At 54.5% G+C, this 18,130-nt stretch overlaps 1 protein-coding gene across 33 annotated transcripts in view; it reads right to left on the bottom strand.

Annotated features, from left to right (window-relative positions):
• Positions 1-18,130, bottom strand: part of ABLIM2 (actin binding LIM protein family member 2) — a 198,499-nt gene that overhangs the window by 71,843 nt on the left and 108,526 nt on the right. For all 33 annotated transcript variants that reach the window (XM_017861079.1, XM_017861059.1, XM_017861063.1 and 30 more), the window contains 2 exons: positions 9,689-9,766; positions 1,240-1,386 (listed from right to left, as the gene is read on the bottom strand). In XM_017861079.1, coding sequence (XP_017716568.1) covers positions 1,240-1,386; positions 9,689-9,766 — 225 coding nt within the window. The remainder of the gene's footprint in view (positions 1-1,239; positions 1,387-9,688; positions 9,767-18,130) is intronic.

Genomic DNA, 18,130 nt, shown 5'->3' with positions numbered 1-18,130 from the left:
GCAGGTGGGTACAGGTAGATAGGTGCATGTAGGTGGGTAGGTGGTAGGTGGATGGGTGATATAGGTGGGTACAGGTAGGTGGGTGGTAGGTGGGTGGGTGGGTGCAGGGGGGTGCAGGTAGGTGGGTGGGTGGGTGCAGGTGGGTGCAGGTATGTGGCTGGTAGGTGGGTGCAGGTATGTGGCTGGTAGGTGGGTGCAGGTGGGTGGGTGCGGGTCGGGATGCCCTCCCTCAGCTCCCCTCACTGGTCCCTCTCATTGTCAGTGGGGCTTGTCACCCACATCCTCAAATTCCGTGATCCCCAGGGACAGAAGCAAGTTAGGAGGGCACCTGCCAGCCCTGAGCTCTTCTCACCCTCCCTGCACAGCCCTTGAGCTCGGCAGGTGCACCCAGCAGCCATGACTTTCTCGCCTCACACCATCCACATCAAACGTGCTGCCCTGGAGTCTCAGCTCTTGCTTCCCTAGAAGCCCTTGTTGAAGTCTCAAAACGAGAAGGCCCAAGGGAAACGTGTTTGAGAGGACTGAGCTTCCCCATCCTGGGGAGCCCCATGCCTGGCGGCACACATGTCAAAAGCACAAGCACTCGGGCCAACAGCCTGGCAAAGCCTCCTCCTACCCCAGGCAGCCACGGTCATGTTGAAACCTCAGAACCACAAGAGGAAAAGCAAAAACCAACAATGCATTCCACAGGAAATGGACAGAGCAGCTCTAAATAAGAAACCTCTGAGGAGTAAGGAACGCTGTCCACAGGCGTGCCAGGAAATAAAAAATCTGCGGTTCAACCAGGTCGGTCACATTGGCTCATGAATTCACGGGGCAGAGGAGCATGGGGCAGAACCGTGGCAGTGAGAGTGGCAAGAGCCAAGAGTCTTCTACAGAGAAAATGCATCTCATGCTTTATGAAAATAATCTAATACTTCAGAAAATTAGGAGATTTTCACTGAGTTGCTGTCATCTTTGCTACAAATCAGCATGCTTCCTACTTTCTGCTCCAGTTAAGGAGGCATTCCAGGCTCACTTCTTCAGCAACGGCAGCTTTGGGGCCACAGTGCCTTGGGCATTACTGAACTAGGACATGCAAGTGGCTCTCTGATGGGCATGAAGAGGCTGAGCATGTGGGTGAGTGGTGAAGATGGAAGTGGCTCTGGCCCCATGGGACACACTCTAGGGATGACGCCTGTCCTGCAGGGCAGCACTTGGGGGCACAGGTGTCCAGGGCCATGCGGGCAGGGTACATACCTCGCCGTAGCTCTGCCTATCCCCTGTAGAGTGGCTGATGTAAGGTGAGTAGGAGATCATGTCGGGGCGGTCGATGTCATAGATGGCCTTATTTTTAGGAAGGGCTGCCAAGTCTCTGTAGTCCAGGATCTCACCACCAAGCTTGGCCTGAGGGGGGAAAGAGAATTGGGGAGGGGACAGTCAGACCCACATCCCAGAAGGCAGCACCCCCAAAGCCAGATGCATCCCACAGGACAGTGCCCCCAAAACCAGAGGGCAGTGGCTGTTCCAGCAGCCGTGAGGAGGGTGCTGGGGTCACAGCACTTGGGGCAGAGTCTGAGCTCACCCCCAGCTCCTGGTATAGGTGAAATGGGGACAGGATCAAAAGCACAGAGAACTCCAGAGCAGGCGGGCTTGGGTCCTGAGGCCCAGCCACGAAAGAGCCAGTAGGCCTTGTGGAAGTGTCTTCTCTAAGCCTCAGTTTCCTTCTGTACAAAGTGAGGGAGATGATCATATACGAAGGCTCTGGGGTCAAGGAGGCCACGCCTGTGATGTGCCTGGCATGGGGTCTGGCAGACTCAGTTCATGGCTTAAACATTTTGTACATGCATGCACACGTACAAACACACACACAGACACATGCAAACACACACACAAACACACACATAGGCAAACACATACGCATCCCTTACTATTCATGTGAGATTGGTCCTGGGACCCTTCTCAAATCCCCAAATCCTCAAATGCTCAGGTTGTTAAATAAAATTACGTGGTATTTGCATGTAGCCTGTGCACATCCTCCCATTTGCTTAAAATCATCTGTTGGTGATTTGTAATGCCTAACACAATGCTATGCTGTATTCTTTTATTTGTATAAATAAAATACTGTATTATTTTTATATTATTTTATTTGTATTAATTTTTATTGTTGTTTGCTATTTTTATTGTTTTTTAAGAATATTTTCAATCTGAGGTTGGTTGACTCTGCAGATGTGGAACCCATGGATACAAAGGGCAATGATATATACCTACATATACATGTGCACACACATGCACACACACATGCATGCATACACATGCAGGCACACACATGCACTACACACATATGCATACATACCCCACAACAGAGAATGTGTCTGTCTGAGACTGTGGAGGTATAGACAGCCCCCTCACATCCTGGCTGCAACTCCACATACTTAGCATACATGTGTCAACACCCACACACTGGACACGTGGTTCAAACCATGCAATCACTCCCCCAGGCCCACAGCTACTCACACACATCCAGCACACCCCCCCACCACTGGCACATACACCTGCAACACCCAGACTCAGCCCACCAAACGTGGCAGACACAGCCTGCCCACACGTACTTGCACACAATCACCCCACCGCCACCAAGCAAAGTTTCACATTCACCACCCCCCATGGCCCACATCACTCAACCACACATTCACATGTACCTCCGGCAGCAAAGCACCTGGCATCTGACAGGCCAGCTGGGACACCCCCTCAGCAGGGTCGGGGGCCCTTCTGTCTTGTCTACCCCTGGCCCATCCTGGCCCGCAGAGGCGCTCCTGCCCTTGCTGAATGAATGTGGAACGTGGGGAGAACCCCTGTGTCTGCTCAGGCAGGTCTAGCTGGTGCGTGCTGCTCTCTGCTCTGATTCTGCCCAGCCTTCCTCTGCAGTACCCCACTGTGCACTGTGCACACACTCTTGCCCCTGTGTGTCCCCTTCTCCCTGGCTCTGGGCTCTCCAGGAGCTGCCTGGGGCATTTTCTAGCCACAGGTGAGTCTGGTAGAGATCGCTGTTGCTGCTTCTCAATTCGGCCTCAGCCTCCTCTGGACACAATGAGCTCTCTCCCCAAGACATGCACTGAGCTGAGCCCTCCGTCATCTGCTCACAAAGCACAATGATGCCAAGAAGGGGTGCTCACAGAAGCTCCTTTTCACAATGTAGAAGCCAGAGCCCAGAGAGGTTGGGTAACTTGCCCAGAATCACAGAGCCAGGAGGGTGTAGGGCAGGATGTGACCCTGGCTGTCTGACTCCTGAGCCCATGCTCCCCACCACAGCTCTCCCCTTTCCAGGCCTCACTGCCAGGCGAACGCCTCTCAGGCCCAGATGCATCCCAGTGTTCTCAGCTCAAACCTTCCGGGAGCCCCTCCTCGGCTGGACAATGCCAGTCCTCATTGTGGCCCCCAAACTTGGCCTTCCTGTTCCTGGCAGCTTCACCCTAAGCTGTCTCTTCCCCATGTCCCCAACTGTGCCAGGTTCAGCCCCCCACTCCAGCTTTCCTGTATTCTTCCGGCTCTGTTAGCCCCCAGCCCACCTCCTCCACGACGTCTTCCCTGATCACCAGGCTTGAGGTTCTCCTGAGATGTTGGGTCTGGGGGTGAACCCTGTCATTTGCGATGTGCATGAAGAGAATGAAGTTCTGACGTCTCAGACCTGTGGCTGCCCCTTTGGAGCCTGGCGCAGGGTTCAAAAGACCTGAGATCCAATCCCGAGCCAGTCATTTGTAGATCTGAACCTGTAGAATTTTCAGCAGTTCCCCTCTGCCTTCCAGGAAATTGGAACTCTGGTGCTTGTTCACCCACTTATCCATGCCACTTGGCACTCAAGTCCTTACAGCTCCCAGTCACCCACAGCCTGGGGGCTTTGCACCTGCTGTTCCCTCTCTGGGATGTGCAGGTGCACATCTTCCCACACATCTTCCCTGAGCTCCACCTCTGTTCCTTCCAGACTCAGTGGAGGCCCCCCTGCCCCGAGTTAGTGTTGATCTTCATCTGTTGAGTCATCCTGTATTCCCCCAAGACTGTGGCTCCTGGAGGTCTAGGATTCATTACTGACTCCCTTGCCTGGCTGTGAGCTTGACAGCAGGCTTGTGAATTGAACGAAAGCCAATCAAGCATTTGCAGAAGTCAGGTGAATTCTCAGCCAGATGTCTGGAGAGGTGTGTGTTGCATCCTCCCTTCCCCACCTCCGTCCCCTCCCAGCAGTGATGATCACAGCATTCACCTGTCCAGCCCCACAGCATAGGGGGCCACCTTGCCCTGGGTTAGTTCCCAGCCTTCCTCAGGCTTCCCTGAACCACCCGGCCCTGACAGCCGGGGTCAGAGAGGGCAGCCTGCAGGATGCCAACAGCCCCTGCCCGACCCCCTAGACAGGTTGCTAAGTAGGCTTGCAGATCCACTTCTCTCCATGCCAAGTCCTTGGGTGGTTGCCATGACAACAGACGGCACTCTCTAATTGGCGGAAGGCCTCTGGAGCGTGTGTAAAGGGTTTTTCCTCTTTGCTTTCTTCCCTCCCACACTCCACCCAGCATAATACACACTCATATGGCCACCTACGACAGTATCATTACCATATAACCCAGTCAATGATAACACAGAATGGAAGAACGCTGCTTTTATCCTCTGCACTACTGACATGTTGAAGTAAAGGTTACAAAATAACATGTTCAGTGTGACCCCATGTTATAAAAATTACACACACACAGAAGCGAGACCTGAAGGGTGCCTCAGAAGCATCGGCAGGGCCACTGTGGCTGGCAGGATGTAAATGCTTTAATTTCCTCTGGTGTGCTGATTACTATTGTTTTTTTTTTCGTTTTTTAAAATAAATGCAGATTGCCTTTGGAATAAAGAAAAGAGCAGTGAAATAGGTGATGTCCAAAAGCCGCATGGTTTATGGAGGGTCTACCATGTGTGCACGTTTTATCCTGGAAACTAAGATGAACGAGGCCCAGCCCCTGCCCACCAAGCCCTCACGGTACGTGGAGGAGATCCAGTCACTTGGTGGATTCTGGTCCATTCCTATGCACGTGAATGGCGGGGGAGCTGGTCTCTTCCTGACGGTGAAGGAAGGGGATGCTGCATTTGACAACCAGCCACAGCAGGCCGGGCTGGGCAACTGCAACCTGCAAAGCACCACGATGGGGGCATGGAACGGCCCCTTTCTGAGACCGTGGGAGTGCTCAGCACAAAGCAGGGGCCAGGCACACAGTAGGTTGATGACAGACACCAGCAGAGGTGAGATGAAAAGCAGGGCAGGCCAGGTGCGGTGGCTCACACCTGTACTCTCAGCACTTTGGGAGGCCAAGGCAGGTGGGTCATCCGAGGCGAGGAGTTTGAGACCAGCCTGGCCAACAAGGTGAGACCCCTCTACTAAAAATACAAAAGTTAACCAGGCATGGTGGCATGTGCCTGTAATCCCAGTGACTTGGGAGCCTGAGGCAGGAGAATTGCTTGAACCTGGGAGGCAGAGGTTGCAGCGAGCCAAGATCGTGCCACTGCACTCCAGCCTGGGTGACAGAGGAGACTCCGTCAAAAAAAAAAAAAAGAAAGAAAAGCAGGACAGAACCCTGGGATAAGGAGGGCTTGCCCACCAGATCACATCATCTCGGTGAAGAGCCAGACTGTGTGCACTGCCCACTCGTGTGGCACCAACCCCAAGGTGGGAGAGAGAGCGGGGCTGCTCTGGCTTCTGGCCTCTGTGGCCCCTGGGAGGGCTGGGATGCAGCCAGGCTGGGTGCTGACCATGGTACTTGGAGCACATGCCAGAATTGGGAGCATGCGTCCTTGGATTATGGCTCCACCACTTAGAGGCTGCAAAGTCAGCGCATATCTCAGAGTGGCATCAGCAACGTGGGCACACTGATGGCAGGTCCCTGGACAGCTCTGAGGCCAAGAGGAGGCAGCATGGCACTCCACGCATTCTCTCTTGTGTCAAACTAAGGGCCGGGAGACTGGATTAATTTATTCGAGGCCTTCTGTTTAAAACTGGAATTGTAAGCACACCTACTTGGCCAAGCAGGAAGTCCATCAAAGCTGAGACACAGTGCACCAGGCTGCAGTCAACCTGGGTTAAGTGCACGCCTCGCTGGTGCAGAAATTCTTCACCCACCAACATCCTGCCCCGTCCCTTGGCAGGCGTCCCACCTGAAACCTGCACTTGGGTCTGCCCCGATCTCTCCTGTGGACAGGAACCCCTTCCCCTACCCAGAACTGGGATGCCATCCGGCCTGATTGCGGCTGGGTGCCCAGGGCTCCACAGGGAGCTTGTGCTCGCCCATGTGCTGCCTGATGCAAGAAGAAAGGAGCCACCACGGCTGTTCACAACACTGAGCAGTGGGGTCTCCTGGAAAAAGCCAAGCCTCGGAGTCATGGAGACCTGTGGGCTCCAAGCCCAGCTCTGCCTTGAAAAAGTGCTGCATGGCCTTGAAAGTGGGACCATGACAACAGAGGCTGCTGTCACTGCTTACTGCATGCACACACAGTCACTACCACCCCACGCCCCTTGCAAATGCCAGTTTGTTAAAAAAAAAATGAGCTCATATTTAATGAGCAGTTATTATGTGCCATGCAGGTTCCAGCAACAACAACAACAACAACAGCAACAACAGCAACAGCAATAGCAACAGCAACAGCAACAGCAACAGCAACAGCTACCATGAATGAGCGCTTACCAGGCACCAGGCCAGATGCCGAGTACTTTGCACATGTTGGGGCTCAGAAAACAATATCCCAAAGTACAGAGCCCCAGCTTGCTGAGGACTGTGACCTAAGGAAGAGTGGAAGGCCTCGGAAGCAGGGTCTCTCTGACCGCCTCCTGCCCTCCTGTCTCTCACCCTCTTCCTTCCCGCCCCCACTGAAGTCAGCCATAGAAACCAGAGTTCCTCTTCCCCAAGGCGGGTCATAGAAACTAGAAGCTCCTCCCCAAAGCCAGCCATGAAGCCTAGAAACATGAGTCTAACCTTTCCCTCACTCTGTGCACGACCTGGCCACAGAGACGTTATCTGACCTAGCTTGCCTGAGGGTGGGTCCTAAGACCCCCCACCCTATACCTGGAGGAAGAAGGGCTCCCCAGAGAGGACAAGAAGCATCTGAGCGGACGGCCCTGCTGTTTCCCCACTCGGTCTATTCCCACCAGATCACACACTTTTTGTCCAGTCACATTTCTACATGGCCGTCCAGTTATCATCCAATCTAAGCATAAAAATAGGTCGGGCGCGGTGGCTCCTGCCTGTAACCCCAGCACTGTGGGAGACTGAAGCGAGTGGATCACCTGAGGTCAGGAGTTTGAGACGAGCCTAACCAACATGGAGAAACCCCACCTCTAGTAAAAATACAAAATTAGCTGGGTGTGGTGGCGCACGCCTATAATCCTAGCTACTTGAGAGGCTGAGGCAGGAGAATTGCCTGAACCCAGGGAGTGGAGGTTGCAGTGAGCTGAGACTGAGCCATGGCACTCCAGCCTAGGCAACAAGAGTGAAACTCCATCTCAAAAAATAAAAAATAAAAAATAAAAAAGAAGAGTGTTGGCCAGGCATGGTGACTCACACCTGTAATCCCAGCACTTTGGGAGGCTGAGACAGGTGGATTGCTTGAGGCCAGGAGTTCAACACCAGCCCGGGCAACATAAAAATATCTCATCTCAACAAAAAATTCAAAAACTAGCCAGGTGTGATGGTGCGTGCCTATAGTCCCAGCTACTCAGAAGGCTGAGGTGGGAGGATCGCCTGAGCCCAGGGAGGTTGAGGCTGCCGTGAGCCATGATCTCACCATTGCACTCCGGCCTGGGCGAGAGAGCGAGACCTTGTCTCTAAACCAAAATTAAAAACGACAATCCTCCTTGGGTCTTTGGACCTTCATTTCTGAAGGCTCCTGTGTCACCTAAAACTTTGATTAAATACATTTTCTCTTGTGAACTTGTCTCTTGTTATAGGAGTGTCAGCTGTGACCCTTTCAACAGGTGAGGAAACAGACCACACCTTTGTGCCCCTACACAAACATGATCTCATTCACATGATAACTGTCATACCATTATTCATGAGGATGATGATGGTATTATGGGCTGACCTGTGTCTCCCGGAATTCCCATGTCGGTAAAATCCTAACCCACAGGATCTCAGAAGGTAACTGCATTTGGAGGCAGGGCCTTAAGAGAGGTCATCAAGTTAAAATGAGGCCGTTAAGGTGGGTCCAATCCAATCTGCCTGGTGTCCTCATGAGAAGAAATCAGGACCCGGATGCACACAGACGATCCATGAGGACGCAAGGAGAGGACGGCCACCTGCGGGCCAGGGATGGGGAGACCAACCCTGCCGACTCCTTGATCCTGGGTTTCCAGGCTCTGGAACTTTGAGACAATTTATTTCCGTTGTTCAAGCCCCCGGGACGTCGACACAGATGATGGTAATGGCAATGGCAGCAAGCATCTCCCACAGCCTTCTTCTGGGCAGGCGCTGTGCTCACTGTCACCGAGGCAGTGCCTCAGTGAGCCCTGGACCGAAGGTACCCGGGGGTCTCCATGGCTTACCGAGGCACTCCCAGAGGCACCAGGCGGGTGGCACCTCGTCCAAGGCACGCAGCCAACCTAAGTTTCGGAGTGCACGTCCCAAGGGCCACAGTGCCACTCACCCTCCAGGCCAGCAGTGCATCATGGTAACTGAGGACTCGTGCGCTCCTCAGGGACACTGTCAGGATTAAGGTCAGGAAGGACCCTGTGTCCAACCACAACGAGCGAGGAGGGCAGAAAAGAAGCACGGCAGAGAGTGGATCCAATAAATTGTCTCAAACTTCCAGAGCCTGGAAACCCAGCGGATCCAGCCTCCGCTGAGGCAGAGAGAACCCAGGTCCTGGCCTGGTGGGGACGGGGAGGGGGGAAGGGGCTTGTCCCACGTCACCAGCCATTCCAGTGCTGGGTTCTGGTGCAGGGGCAGCCTATGCAGCAGTCCTGGTGGCCCCTGGTTACCACCGCATAAGCCATCCCTCACCTGGCACTGGGGGTCCTCACCTAGATAAGGAATTTTGGTATTTACACAAGCAATATTAGCAAATAATAGTAACAATAATCTCCCATCTCGAATCCCACCACCCAGAGGAAATTTCTGGTAATGACTTGTTAAAATGTTTTCAATCATTTTTATATTTGTGTGTGCTTATGGAAGTATGTGAGGCGCACACACACACATACACACACAGTCTCTCTCTCTTTAAACGGGATCACATAATTTACATCACCCTCAGCGTGCTTCTTTTAGGGAGGTGTCGGGAGCATGTGCGTGCTGGTTTACACAGATCTGGGCTGTGGTTTGCAAAACCTGCAGGGTCCGCCTGGGTGCCTGGCAAGCCCTGACTGTCAGCCGTTGATGTGACGTGTTTGCACCACTATAAACAGCAGCTGTGTACACACCACCATGTGGCTCTTGTCACCAGATAGCTGGGGAGAGGTTCCCAGGGGAATTGCCAGGTCAAACAAACATTCTGTGTTTCAGGTTTTCAGTCAAACTCATAAAGCCTGTACCGACCTCTACCCCGAAGCAGGGACAAGAGCAATGGCCATACCTCAGGCCCCAGATGACAGCTCTCAGGGAACTCTCTCAGGGGCAGACTCAGCCATGGCCACCGGGCCCCCCTTCTCTTTCCACCCTCCCACTGCTGTCCCCATAAAAAGGCCCCGACTTACATAAATCACACGGCTCGGAGACCCTGAGGTGCTGGAAGCTGGGACAGAAATGATGCTCTCTGAGGAAGTTCTGGTTTCCTGAGAAAGGAGAGGGGAAGAGATTGAAGCCAGGTACCAACATTCCGGGCCTCCAGAGGCGACTGTCGGGAGTTCCACTCCAGCAGCAACGCCAGTGCACTGAGGTGTTTCTTTAAAGTTGGGGCTGGGTCGGGCGCAGTGGCTCACGCCTGTAATCCCAGCACTTCAGGAGGCGGAGGTGGGCAGATCACGAGGTCAGGAGTTCGAGATCAGCCTGACCAACATGGTGAAACCCCGTCTCTACTAAAAACACAAAAATTAGCTGGGTGTGGTAGCAAGCATTTGTAATCCCAGCTACTCAGGAGGCTGAGGCAGGAGAATCGCTTGAACCCAGGAGGCGGAGCTCAGTGAGCCGAGATCTTGCCACTGTATTCCAGTCTGGGTGACAGAGAGAGACTCCATCTCAATAAATAAACAGATAAATAAACAAATAAAGTTGGGACTGAAGGAATTCTTAGAATAAACCCACAGGCTTGGCTGAATGACTGAAAAGCTAGCATCAGACAGATGCGGTGGGCCACATGGGACCAGAGTGACACACAGGCCAAGCCGTTCCGCAAACTCCAGTTATGCTCAGAGACGTCATTTTGCACCGGGATTATGGGAACTCGCTGCAGCTTAGTCCACTGGCCCAGTTCCTGGGAACATGAGACCATCTTGGTCACCCTAAAGACCCTCTCTAGCTTGGCCCCCAGCTCTGTCCTCCATGCCCTCTGACCCTCCCACAGCCCCCCAAGGCTGTCTTAGCTCCAAGAGCACCTGCTCCCACCTGACACACAACTTAGAAATGGCCCTTCGGAGGCCCCTGGCAGCCACTCTCTCCACCGCACCTGCGGGCTTGTCCTGGCCTTTTTGCTGCCATCATCCCTGGGACCTGTGTCCTCCTTGCATGCTTGCTGCTGCCTGGTCCACTCCTCCCTCCCAGACTACACCTGCTGTGTCCCCTGGGCTGATGGTTTTCATGACTATTTTGCCTCTTCCCCCACCTCGGCCCCTTCCAGCCCTGTGGACATGCTCCTTCTATGGTCCCCACAACCCTGGCTGCACCTGCTGTCCCTCCCCACCTGCAGGGAAGGGGTCTCTCCCAGTTCAGCTCTCACTGGAGCTGCACGCCCCTCTCCTGGTTCAGCCCTCACTCCTGGGCCACCTGCCTGGCCTTCCCCACACCTCCTATTCACCCTGTCCAAAAGGAGCCCATCTCCACAGAGGCCTCCCCAGCCCTCAGCAGCCAAGAGCTCGACCCTCACTCTCCCCACGGCCCCCACGTCCTCTGCTGCATCAATGGTTTCCCACCCCGACCACAGCCCCACTGCAGCTCCCTCCTCTCTCATTTTCTGAGCAGACCCTTTTCTTGCCACCCCCAACAATTCTGTCCTGCCCATCTCAGGGGCCCACCCATGCAGCGGTGCCTGCAGCCCGGGAGGCACCACTGTGGATGGGCTGATCTGTGTCAACGTTTGTAGGTTGCATCCTAACCCCCAGGACCTCAGAATGTGGCTGTGTTTGGAGACAGCGTTTTTAAAAGGTCACTAGGATGGGCCCTAATCCGTTATGCCTGGGGTTTCTACGAGCAGAGATCAGGACACAGACACACAGAGGGAGGCCACCTGGAGGCGCAGGCAGCGTCTACGAGCCAACGAGGGAGAAAACACCCCAGCTAACTCTGTGATCCTGGCCTTTTGGGCTCCAGAGCTGTGGGAAGGTGGATTTCTGCTGTGCAAGCCGCCCAGGCCAGGTGCCTTTATCGGGGAAGCCCCAGATGCCCCAGGCTGGGCATCATGCGGCGGCTGGCGTGGGTGACAACCAGCGCCTCCTACACTCAGCGCACACCAACAAGGATGGGCAACACCAGCGCGGGACGTGGGGCCACATGCAGCAGTGGGAGGACAACACTGTGAGGCATGTGGGTGGCGCCCGGGCAACCCTGAGTGCAAACTTGATTCTGCATCTAGAAAGGAAGGAGAGGAGGGAGTGGGCATGACACTCCACCACCTGTCCGCCACCTCTGCACTTGCCCCCGTTCCACCGGCCCAGTTCCTCTCTATGCCCCGTGTCTCCTCATATCCTAAGCTTGGCAGCTGCTGCCGCCTCTGCCGCCTCCTCCTCTAGGAGGCCTGCCTGGCTTCCTTGGGCCTCCCTCAGCCCTGGGGCTACATGCCAGGTGGGCATCAACTCTGGGATCTGCCTGCCCCCTGAGACCATGGATTTCTGCAGGCTGGCAAGGGTTGGGTCCTCAGTCATGCCCAGGATGGCCCAACACCACCTGCTGTTTGCAAAGTGGACAGCTAGTTCTGAGGTATGTGACAGGATCTGCTGTCCCCACTGTTCCTGGGCCAGGTCAAATGTTTTACAGGCCAAAATGACGGCTGCATACATTTTATATGAATACATTGAAACACCCTTCGAGTCTCAGCGTCCTTCTCCATCCCCCGGCACCGCCTCCCTGAGAGGCTTTCCGTTTCTGAGGATTAGATCAGGGTTGAGGCACGTGAGGTGCTTAGCACTGAAACATTCTCCCCACTATTATTTCAGTTCAAGGTGGGCGCAGGAGATGACCTTGACAGAGAACCCTCTTCTCTGCAAAGCAGACGAACATTGGGTGTTTCAGAAGAAAGATTCCCTTAAGCTGAGCACACCAACAGCAGTGCAAGAAAGTCTCCCAGGCTCCGGAGGAATGTTTCACAGCCTCCAACTGTGCCTTGGTACAAATGGGAGGGAGGGAGTGTTGGCTGGTTTCAGCACCGGGCCAGGGGTCGGGTTTGCTTTCTGCGTGTTTGAGGGAATCTGGGTGGGGCAGCCAGGTCACTGTCTTCATTCCCCTCCCTGGGCTCATTCTCCAGCTCTGTGATGAGTGCGGAGTAGTCAGAAGGGAGCTGAGTAAGCCTGATTTTCCCCAGTGGGAGGAGGCTGGAGCTCTTTCTGACTTTCTCCCTACCCCACTCCACCGCACAAAGGTGCTTGGCAATGGAACTCAATATCCTTATGTTCTCCCAGGCCCCAGTACAAATGCCTTGTTCAGACCCACAGATGTGGAAGGGCTGGGAGCTCACCTGGCACCTGGCTCCAATCCCCACTGGCTGTGCCTGGCCCCAGGGAGGCAGCTGTCCTTCTACAGCCACTGGGGGGGGCCTGTCATTAGGGTCACATGGTCTGACCCCTCTCATCTCCATGTGAAAGCCGAGGGGCTGAGGCTCAGAGAGGGCTAGTGACTTGCACCAGATCACACAGCTGGGAGGAGGCAGAGCAGAACTCCAATGCCAAGCCTTGCTCTACCACCCTTGGCCACTGCTGAGAATTGCCAGGACCATCTTGCTCCCATTCACCCGGAACGGCCCCATGTTTGGTCTCAAGAAGCCTGTTTCCTTCTACCTCACTGGCCCCCACAGTCTCCAGCTTCCTCCTGGGCTCCCACCCACAGTAGCCATCATGGAGGCCTCTGTGCATGGGGGAGGCCTCACTCTCAACTTTTCCAAAGGAGACCCACCTTGGAAACCCATGGCCTAAGGGACCAGCCTGGCCAGTCCAGGCTTCCTCCACTGAAGTCACTCAGCCCCTGGCCAGAGCAGAGACCCCTCTGAGCTGAGCTGTCCCTGTGGCCACCTTCATTGTTCTTGGGGGTTACCTTGGGCCACTCACAGGCACAGGGCCACCCCCTTCCCACTCCAGGGTCCTGAAACCCACGTTCAGTTCCCTGAAGATCACTGGCTTCTCAGACACACCACCCAGAGCCAGAACCAGACTGGGCCATCAGCCACAGCTCCAGGAAGCCACCTGTGACCACCGCCAGCTAGGCCTGGGCCCCTCTCGGTCACAGCACCTCTGAGCATCCTGCACATCGAGCCTACCCATCCACGTCTGTCTCCCCACCAGACGGGGGCTCCTTGGGGGCAGGGACCCCTCAGGTCTTATTCACCTCTCTGTTCAGTGCCCAATCCCAGAGCGCACACAGTAGACGCTTCGTGGCTTGTGTGTCAAATGACCACATGATCAAACGCCCGAGGCAGGGGGCACTGGGGACAGGGCAGCTAGGACCACATCCTTCTCACATCTGCTGAGCACTCTGGCCAGATGCCAGGGACGTCTGACTTGCCGTCTGTAAACCAAAATTTAAATGCTAGGGCTCCCCGGCCATCTCAGTGGACTCTATCCAGTTGGCCAGGGCACCCCAAAGTTAACCTAGAAGACTAGATCTGGCCATGATGGGAAGCAGGGTTCAGACAGGCCTCACTATGCCTGCCTCCCTTTGGAATTCAGGAAAAGCCCACCAGCATTTAACATCAACACAGACCTTAAGTCTGATGAGAAACATTTACAGTTTATTCTCTCTGAAGCCTGCTACCTGGAGGCTCCATCTGCATGACGAAACCTTAGACTCCACAAAGAGACATTCCTTTCTATAGAAACTCTTTCAACCAACTGCCAATCAGAACATTTTATGTTTATTTTTTTGAGACAGGGTCTCACTCTGTTGCCCAGGCTGGAGTGCAATGCTACAATCTCGACTCACTGCAACCTCCGCCTCCCGTCTCAAGCAATTCTTGTGCCTCAGCGACCTGAATAGATGAGATTACAAGCACGTGCCACCATGCCTGGCTAAGTTTTGTATTTTTGGTAGAGGGCAGGTTTCACCATGTTGGCCAGGCTAGTCTTGAACTCCTGACCTCAAAGGATCCACCCACCTCAGCCTCCTAAGGTGCTGGGATTACAAGTGTGAGCCACTGCGCACGGTCAATCAGAATGTTTAAAAATCTGCCTATAACCTGGAAGCCCCTGCTTTGAGTTGTCCCACTTTCTGCACCAAACCAATGTCAATCTTACATGTATTCTGATTGATGTCTCATGTCTTACTGACATGTATAAAATCAAGCTGTACCCCAAACACCTTGGGGGCCTGTTCTCAGGGTCACACGAGGGCTGTGTCATGGGACAGGGTCACTCATATTTGACTCAGAATGAATCTCTTCCAGTAATTTATAGTTTCCCTCTTTCTGTGGACAGGTCCTCGTCCTCGGAGAGCTCCCATCCCCACGGTGCAGAAGGGGCAGCCATGCGATCAGGGCCACCTTCCAGGCTGTGGAGAACAGTGAGTGCTCTCTCCTCCCTACTGCAACCTTGCCTGGGGCAAGGGGCTCAGGGGTCGGCCTCTTGCTGAAAAGCAACCCTGAGGCAGGGATGGACTGGCTCCTGTGAGGGTCCTGGAGCCCTGCAGGAGCCAGCACAGAGGGGTTAGGACCGGGAGTCATTTCTCCTCTTGGACTAGCAGGTAGCATGGAGAAGCCACTTCCACCTGGGTGTCGGGTTTCCAAGAGTAAGTGAGGTTGATGCCCCCAGGAGTGGTCCAGGCCCGCCTGCCTTCTGTATACACTCTCCTTAACTGACTTGCACCTGACGGAACAACACAGAGCAGGATGGCTCTCCCTCCCACCCCCAGGCCAGGAAGCACCAGGCCCTCCAGGACAATCAGCTCCAAGGAGAACTGAGATGTGTACGAGAACCATTAGGCTGGGAGCCATGCCAGTCCCTGGACTCGGTGCTAAGAGGCCAGCCACTCTCAGGCTGCGCCGCCTCCATGTGTTGGCAGAGGCCAACTAGCCCTCTGTTAAAAATAACTGCTTCAAAAGCAACTGCAAACACAGCCCAGGAAACAAGGACGCCTGAACAGGCCCTCGAACACAAGGACTCCTTCCTCGTCTGGTGGCAGCATCGGTGGTTAAGTGACCCTCGCCCATTAGACCAGTGACCCGGAGGTCAGCATGGGCTGGCATCAGTGTGGGGGATGGAACTGCTGCTGCCGCCTGGCCTGAGTCAGGCCTCCTGCAGGTCCCATGGCCAGTTCCACAGCAGGGGCCAGACCTGGGAGCTGGAGCCAGCCGCCCCCCACCCGCCCTTGAGGGGACCTGGTTGTGGTCGCGGAGCTCCCTTTTCCAGCCCTGGTCAGTCTCAGTGTGGTAGGAGTTATTAAACAATTATTTTAAGGGCCGGAATCCCAGCACTTTGGGAGGCCGAGGTGGGTGGATCACGAGATCAAGAGATCGAGACCATCCTGGCCAACATAATGAAACCCCGTCTCTATTTAAAAAAAAAAAAAAAAAAAAAAAATTAGCTGGGCGTGGTGGCACATGGCTGTAGTCCCAGCTACTCGGGAGGCTGAGGCTGAAGAATCACTTGAACCCGGGAGGCAGAGGTTGCAGTGAGCCAAGATTGCGCCACTGCACTCCAGCCTGGTGACAGAGCAAGACTCCGTCTGAAAAAGAAAAAAAAAAAAAAAAAGAAAGAAATTATTTTAGGCAGATAGAAAGGAAAAGGGGTCCTTGGGAAGTTTTCGTTTTCAAAGCAGTTCTTAGAGCCAGGCTGGCATCCTTCGATATGCAAAGGCAGGCCACTAGAAACCGGGTCCACCCACACATGGCGATTCCTGCGGCCTTCTTGCCCTTGCCCCACATGTTCCTGGCAGTGGGGCCGCCCTCACATATCCCCACGTATGTAGAACATCATGGCGCCCTCCATTTGCGTATTAAAAGGTTATGGTGGGAGGGCCAGCTCTTCCATGGCTACGTGAATGACATGCCTGGTCAAACCAACCCCTGAGCCCTGCTGAGCCTCTATCTATACCTGGCTGGTGTCCACCCCACTTGGGGTTCCTTCTCTTGGCTTTGGGGCCCCCCTGCCTCTTTCTCTGTACCAGGGAACTTCTTCCTTCTTTCTTGCCTATTAAACTCTCCACTCCTTAAAACTACTCCACGTGTGTCTGCGTTGTTTTTTCTAATTCAACTTGAGACGAAGACCCTGGTGTTCCTCCACTCATCGCAGCCGCATCATCAGGAGATAGGGTGGTGTCCCCATGCACACGTGTAAGCCACAGTGTGGTCTGGTGGCCTCGGCATGAGAGGCTCCCTCGCTCATGTCCCTTCCACAGGGCTTCCGTGGGCATGGAAGGATCTCACAAATGGTGTCGGCCCTGTGGTCACTTCAGAGTCACACACGGTGGCTTGCTGAGGGAAGGGCTGCTGCCTTGCTCACCTCTGAGACCCAGGGCAGCCTTGGGGTAGCTTATAGAATGAATCATGGACTGCAGCCACCATTTGAGAGGACGACGAAATTCACAATGTGCCAGCTAGCTGTTGCCATCCTGGCCAAGCTCACAGCGGGATTTCATCGCATGACTTCTGCCACCGTGGAAGGCAGAAAACGGTAGATTTCCCCTGGGGCCCCTCCCTTGCCCAAAGCAGAGCCGCTGGGAGAGCATCAGGGACACAGGTGGGAAGCCAGGGCCCCTGCTTGCCCCTGTGCAGGCCTCCAGCCCTGCCTGCTCTGCTGGCCAGCAGGGGAACTGCCCTTTCAGGAGGAGTCCGGATGCTGGGCATCCTGCAGCTTCACTCAGACGGACCTCCATGCGAACGCTGTCCTGAACCCCATCAGACACTCTGAATGCCCCACTCTGTTCCCTGCAGGCACAGCTGCTCAAAGAGCCCACACCTGCCGCTATAGGACATCAGAGTCACTCAGGACCCCCAAGGTAGCCTGCTTGGTGGACTGGATGAGGCCTCCAGGACAGCCCACATTCGGGAGGAAATGGGAGGCCAGGGGTTGCTGAGATCCACAGCAGGAGCAGGATGAGGACATGGCCTGACCTGTGGGCCTTAGGGGTGTCCTCAGGTCCTGGACCACCAGTCAGATGGGGCCATAGAACACCCTCAGGTCCCAGACCACCAGCCAGAGGGGGCCTGCCCCAAATCACTAAGCTAAAGGGAAAAGTCCAGCTGGGAACTGCTTGGGGCCAACCTGCCTCCCATTCTATTCAAAGTCACTCCTCTGCTCACTGAGATAAATGCAGATCTGATTCCTCCTTTCAGAACTCCGAAGAATGCAATCACTTGTCTCCTATCTACCTAGGACCTGGAAGCCCCTCCATGCTTTGAGTCATCCTGCCTTTGCTTCGAGCTGTCCCGCCTTTTCAGACTGAACCAATGTTCATCTTACATATGTTGATTGACGTCTCATGTCTCCCTAAAATGTATAAAACCAAACTGTGCTCTGACCACCTTGGACGCATGTCGTCAGGACCTCCTGAGGCTGTGTCACGGGTGCACATCCTCAACCTTGGCAAAATAAACTTTCTAAATTAACTGAGACCTGTCTCGGATTTTCGGGGTTCACAGACGTGAGGGTGGTCTTGGAGACTGTTTGGGGCCCCCAACACTGTAGTTGTCCTCCAATTTTCACGGCCATTGGAGTTCATCAAGTGAGCGAAAAGGTCAGCAGGACAGTCCACTAAGGCTCTTAGATGCCTCTTTGCTGTGTGCACTCCAAAATTCGTATGTTGGAAACTTGGTGTCCCTTGTGACGGTGTTGGAGGTGAGGCCT

This window comes from Rhinopithecus bieti, unplaced genomic scaffold, assembly GCF_001698545.2.
Source record: "Rhinopithecus bieti isolate Rb0 unplaced genomic scaffold, ASM169854v2 scaffold_60008, whole genome shotgun sequence".
NCBI lineage: Eukaryota > Metazoa > Chordata > Mammalia > Primates > Cercopithecidae > Rhinopithecus > Rhinopithecus bieti.
This window is presented reverse-complemented; position numbering and strand designations above follow the sequence as displayed.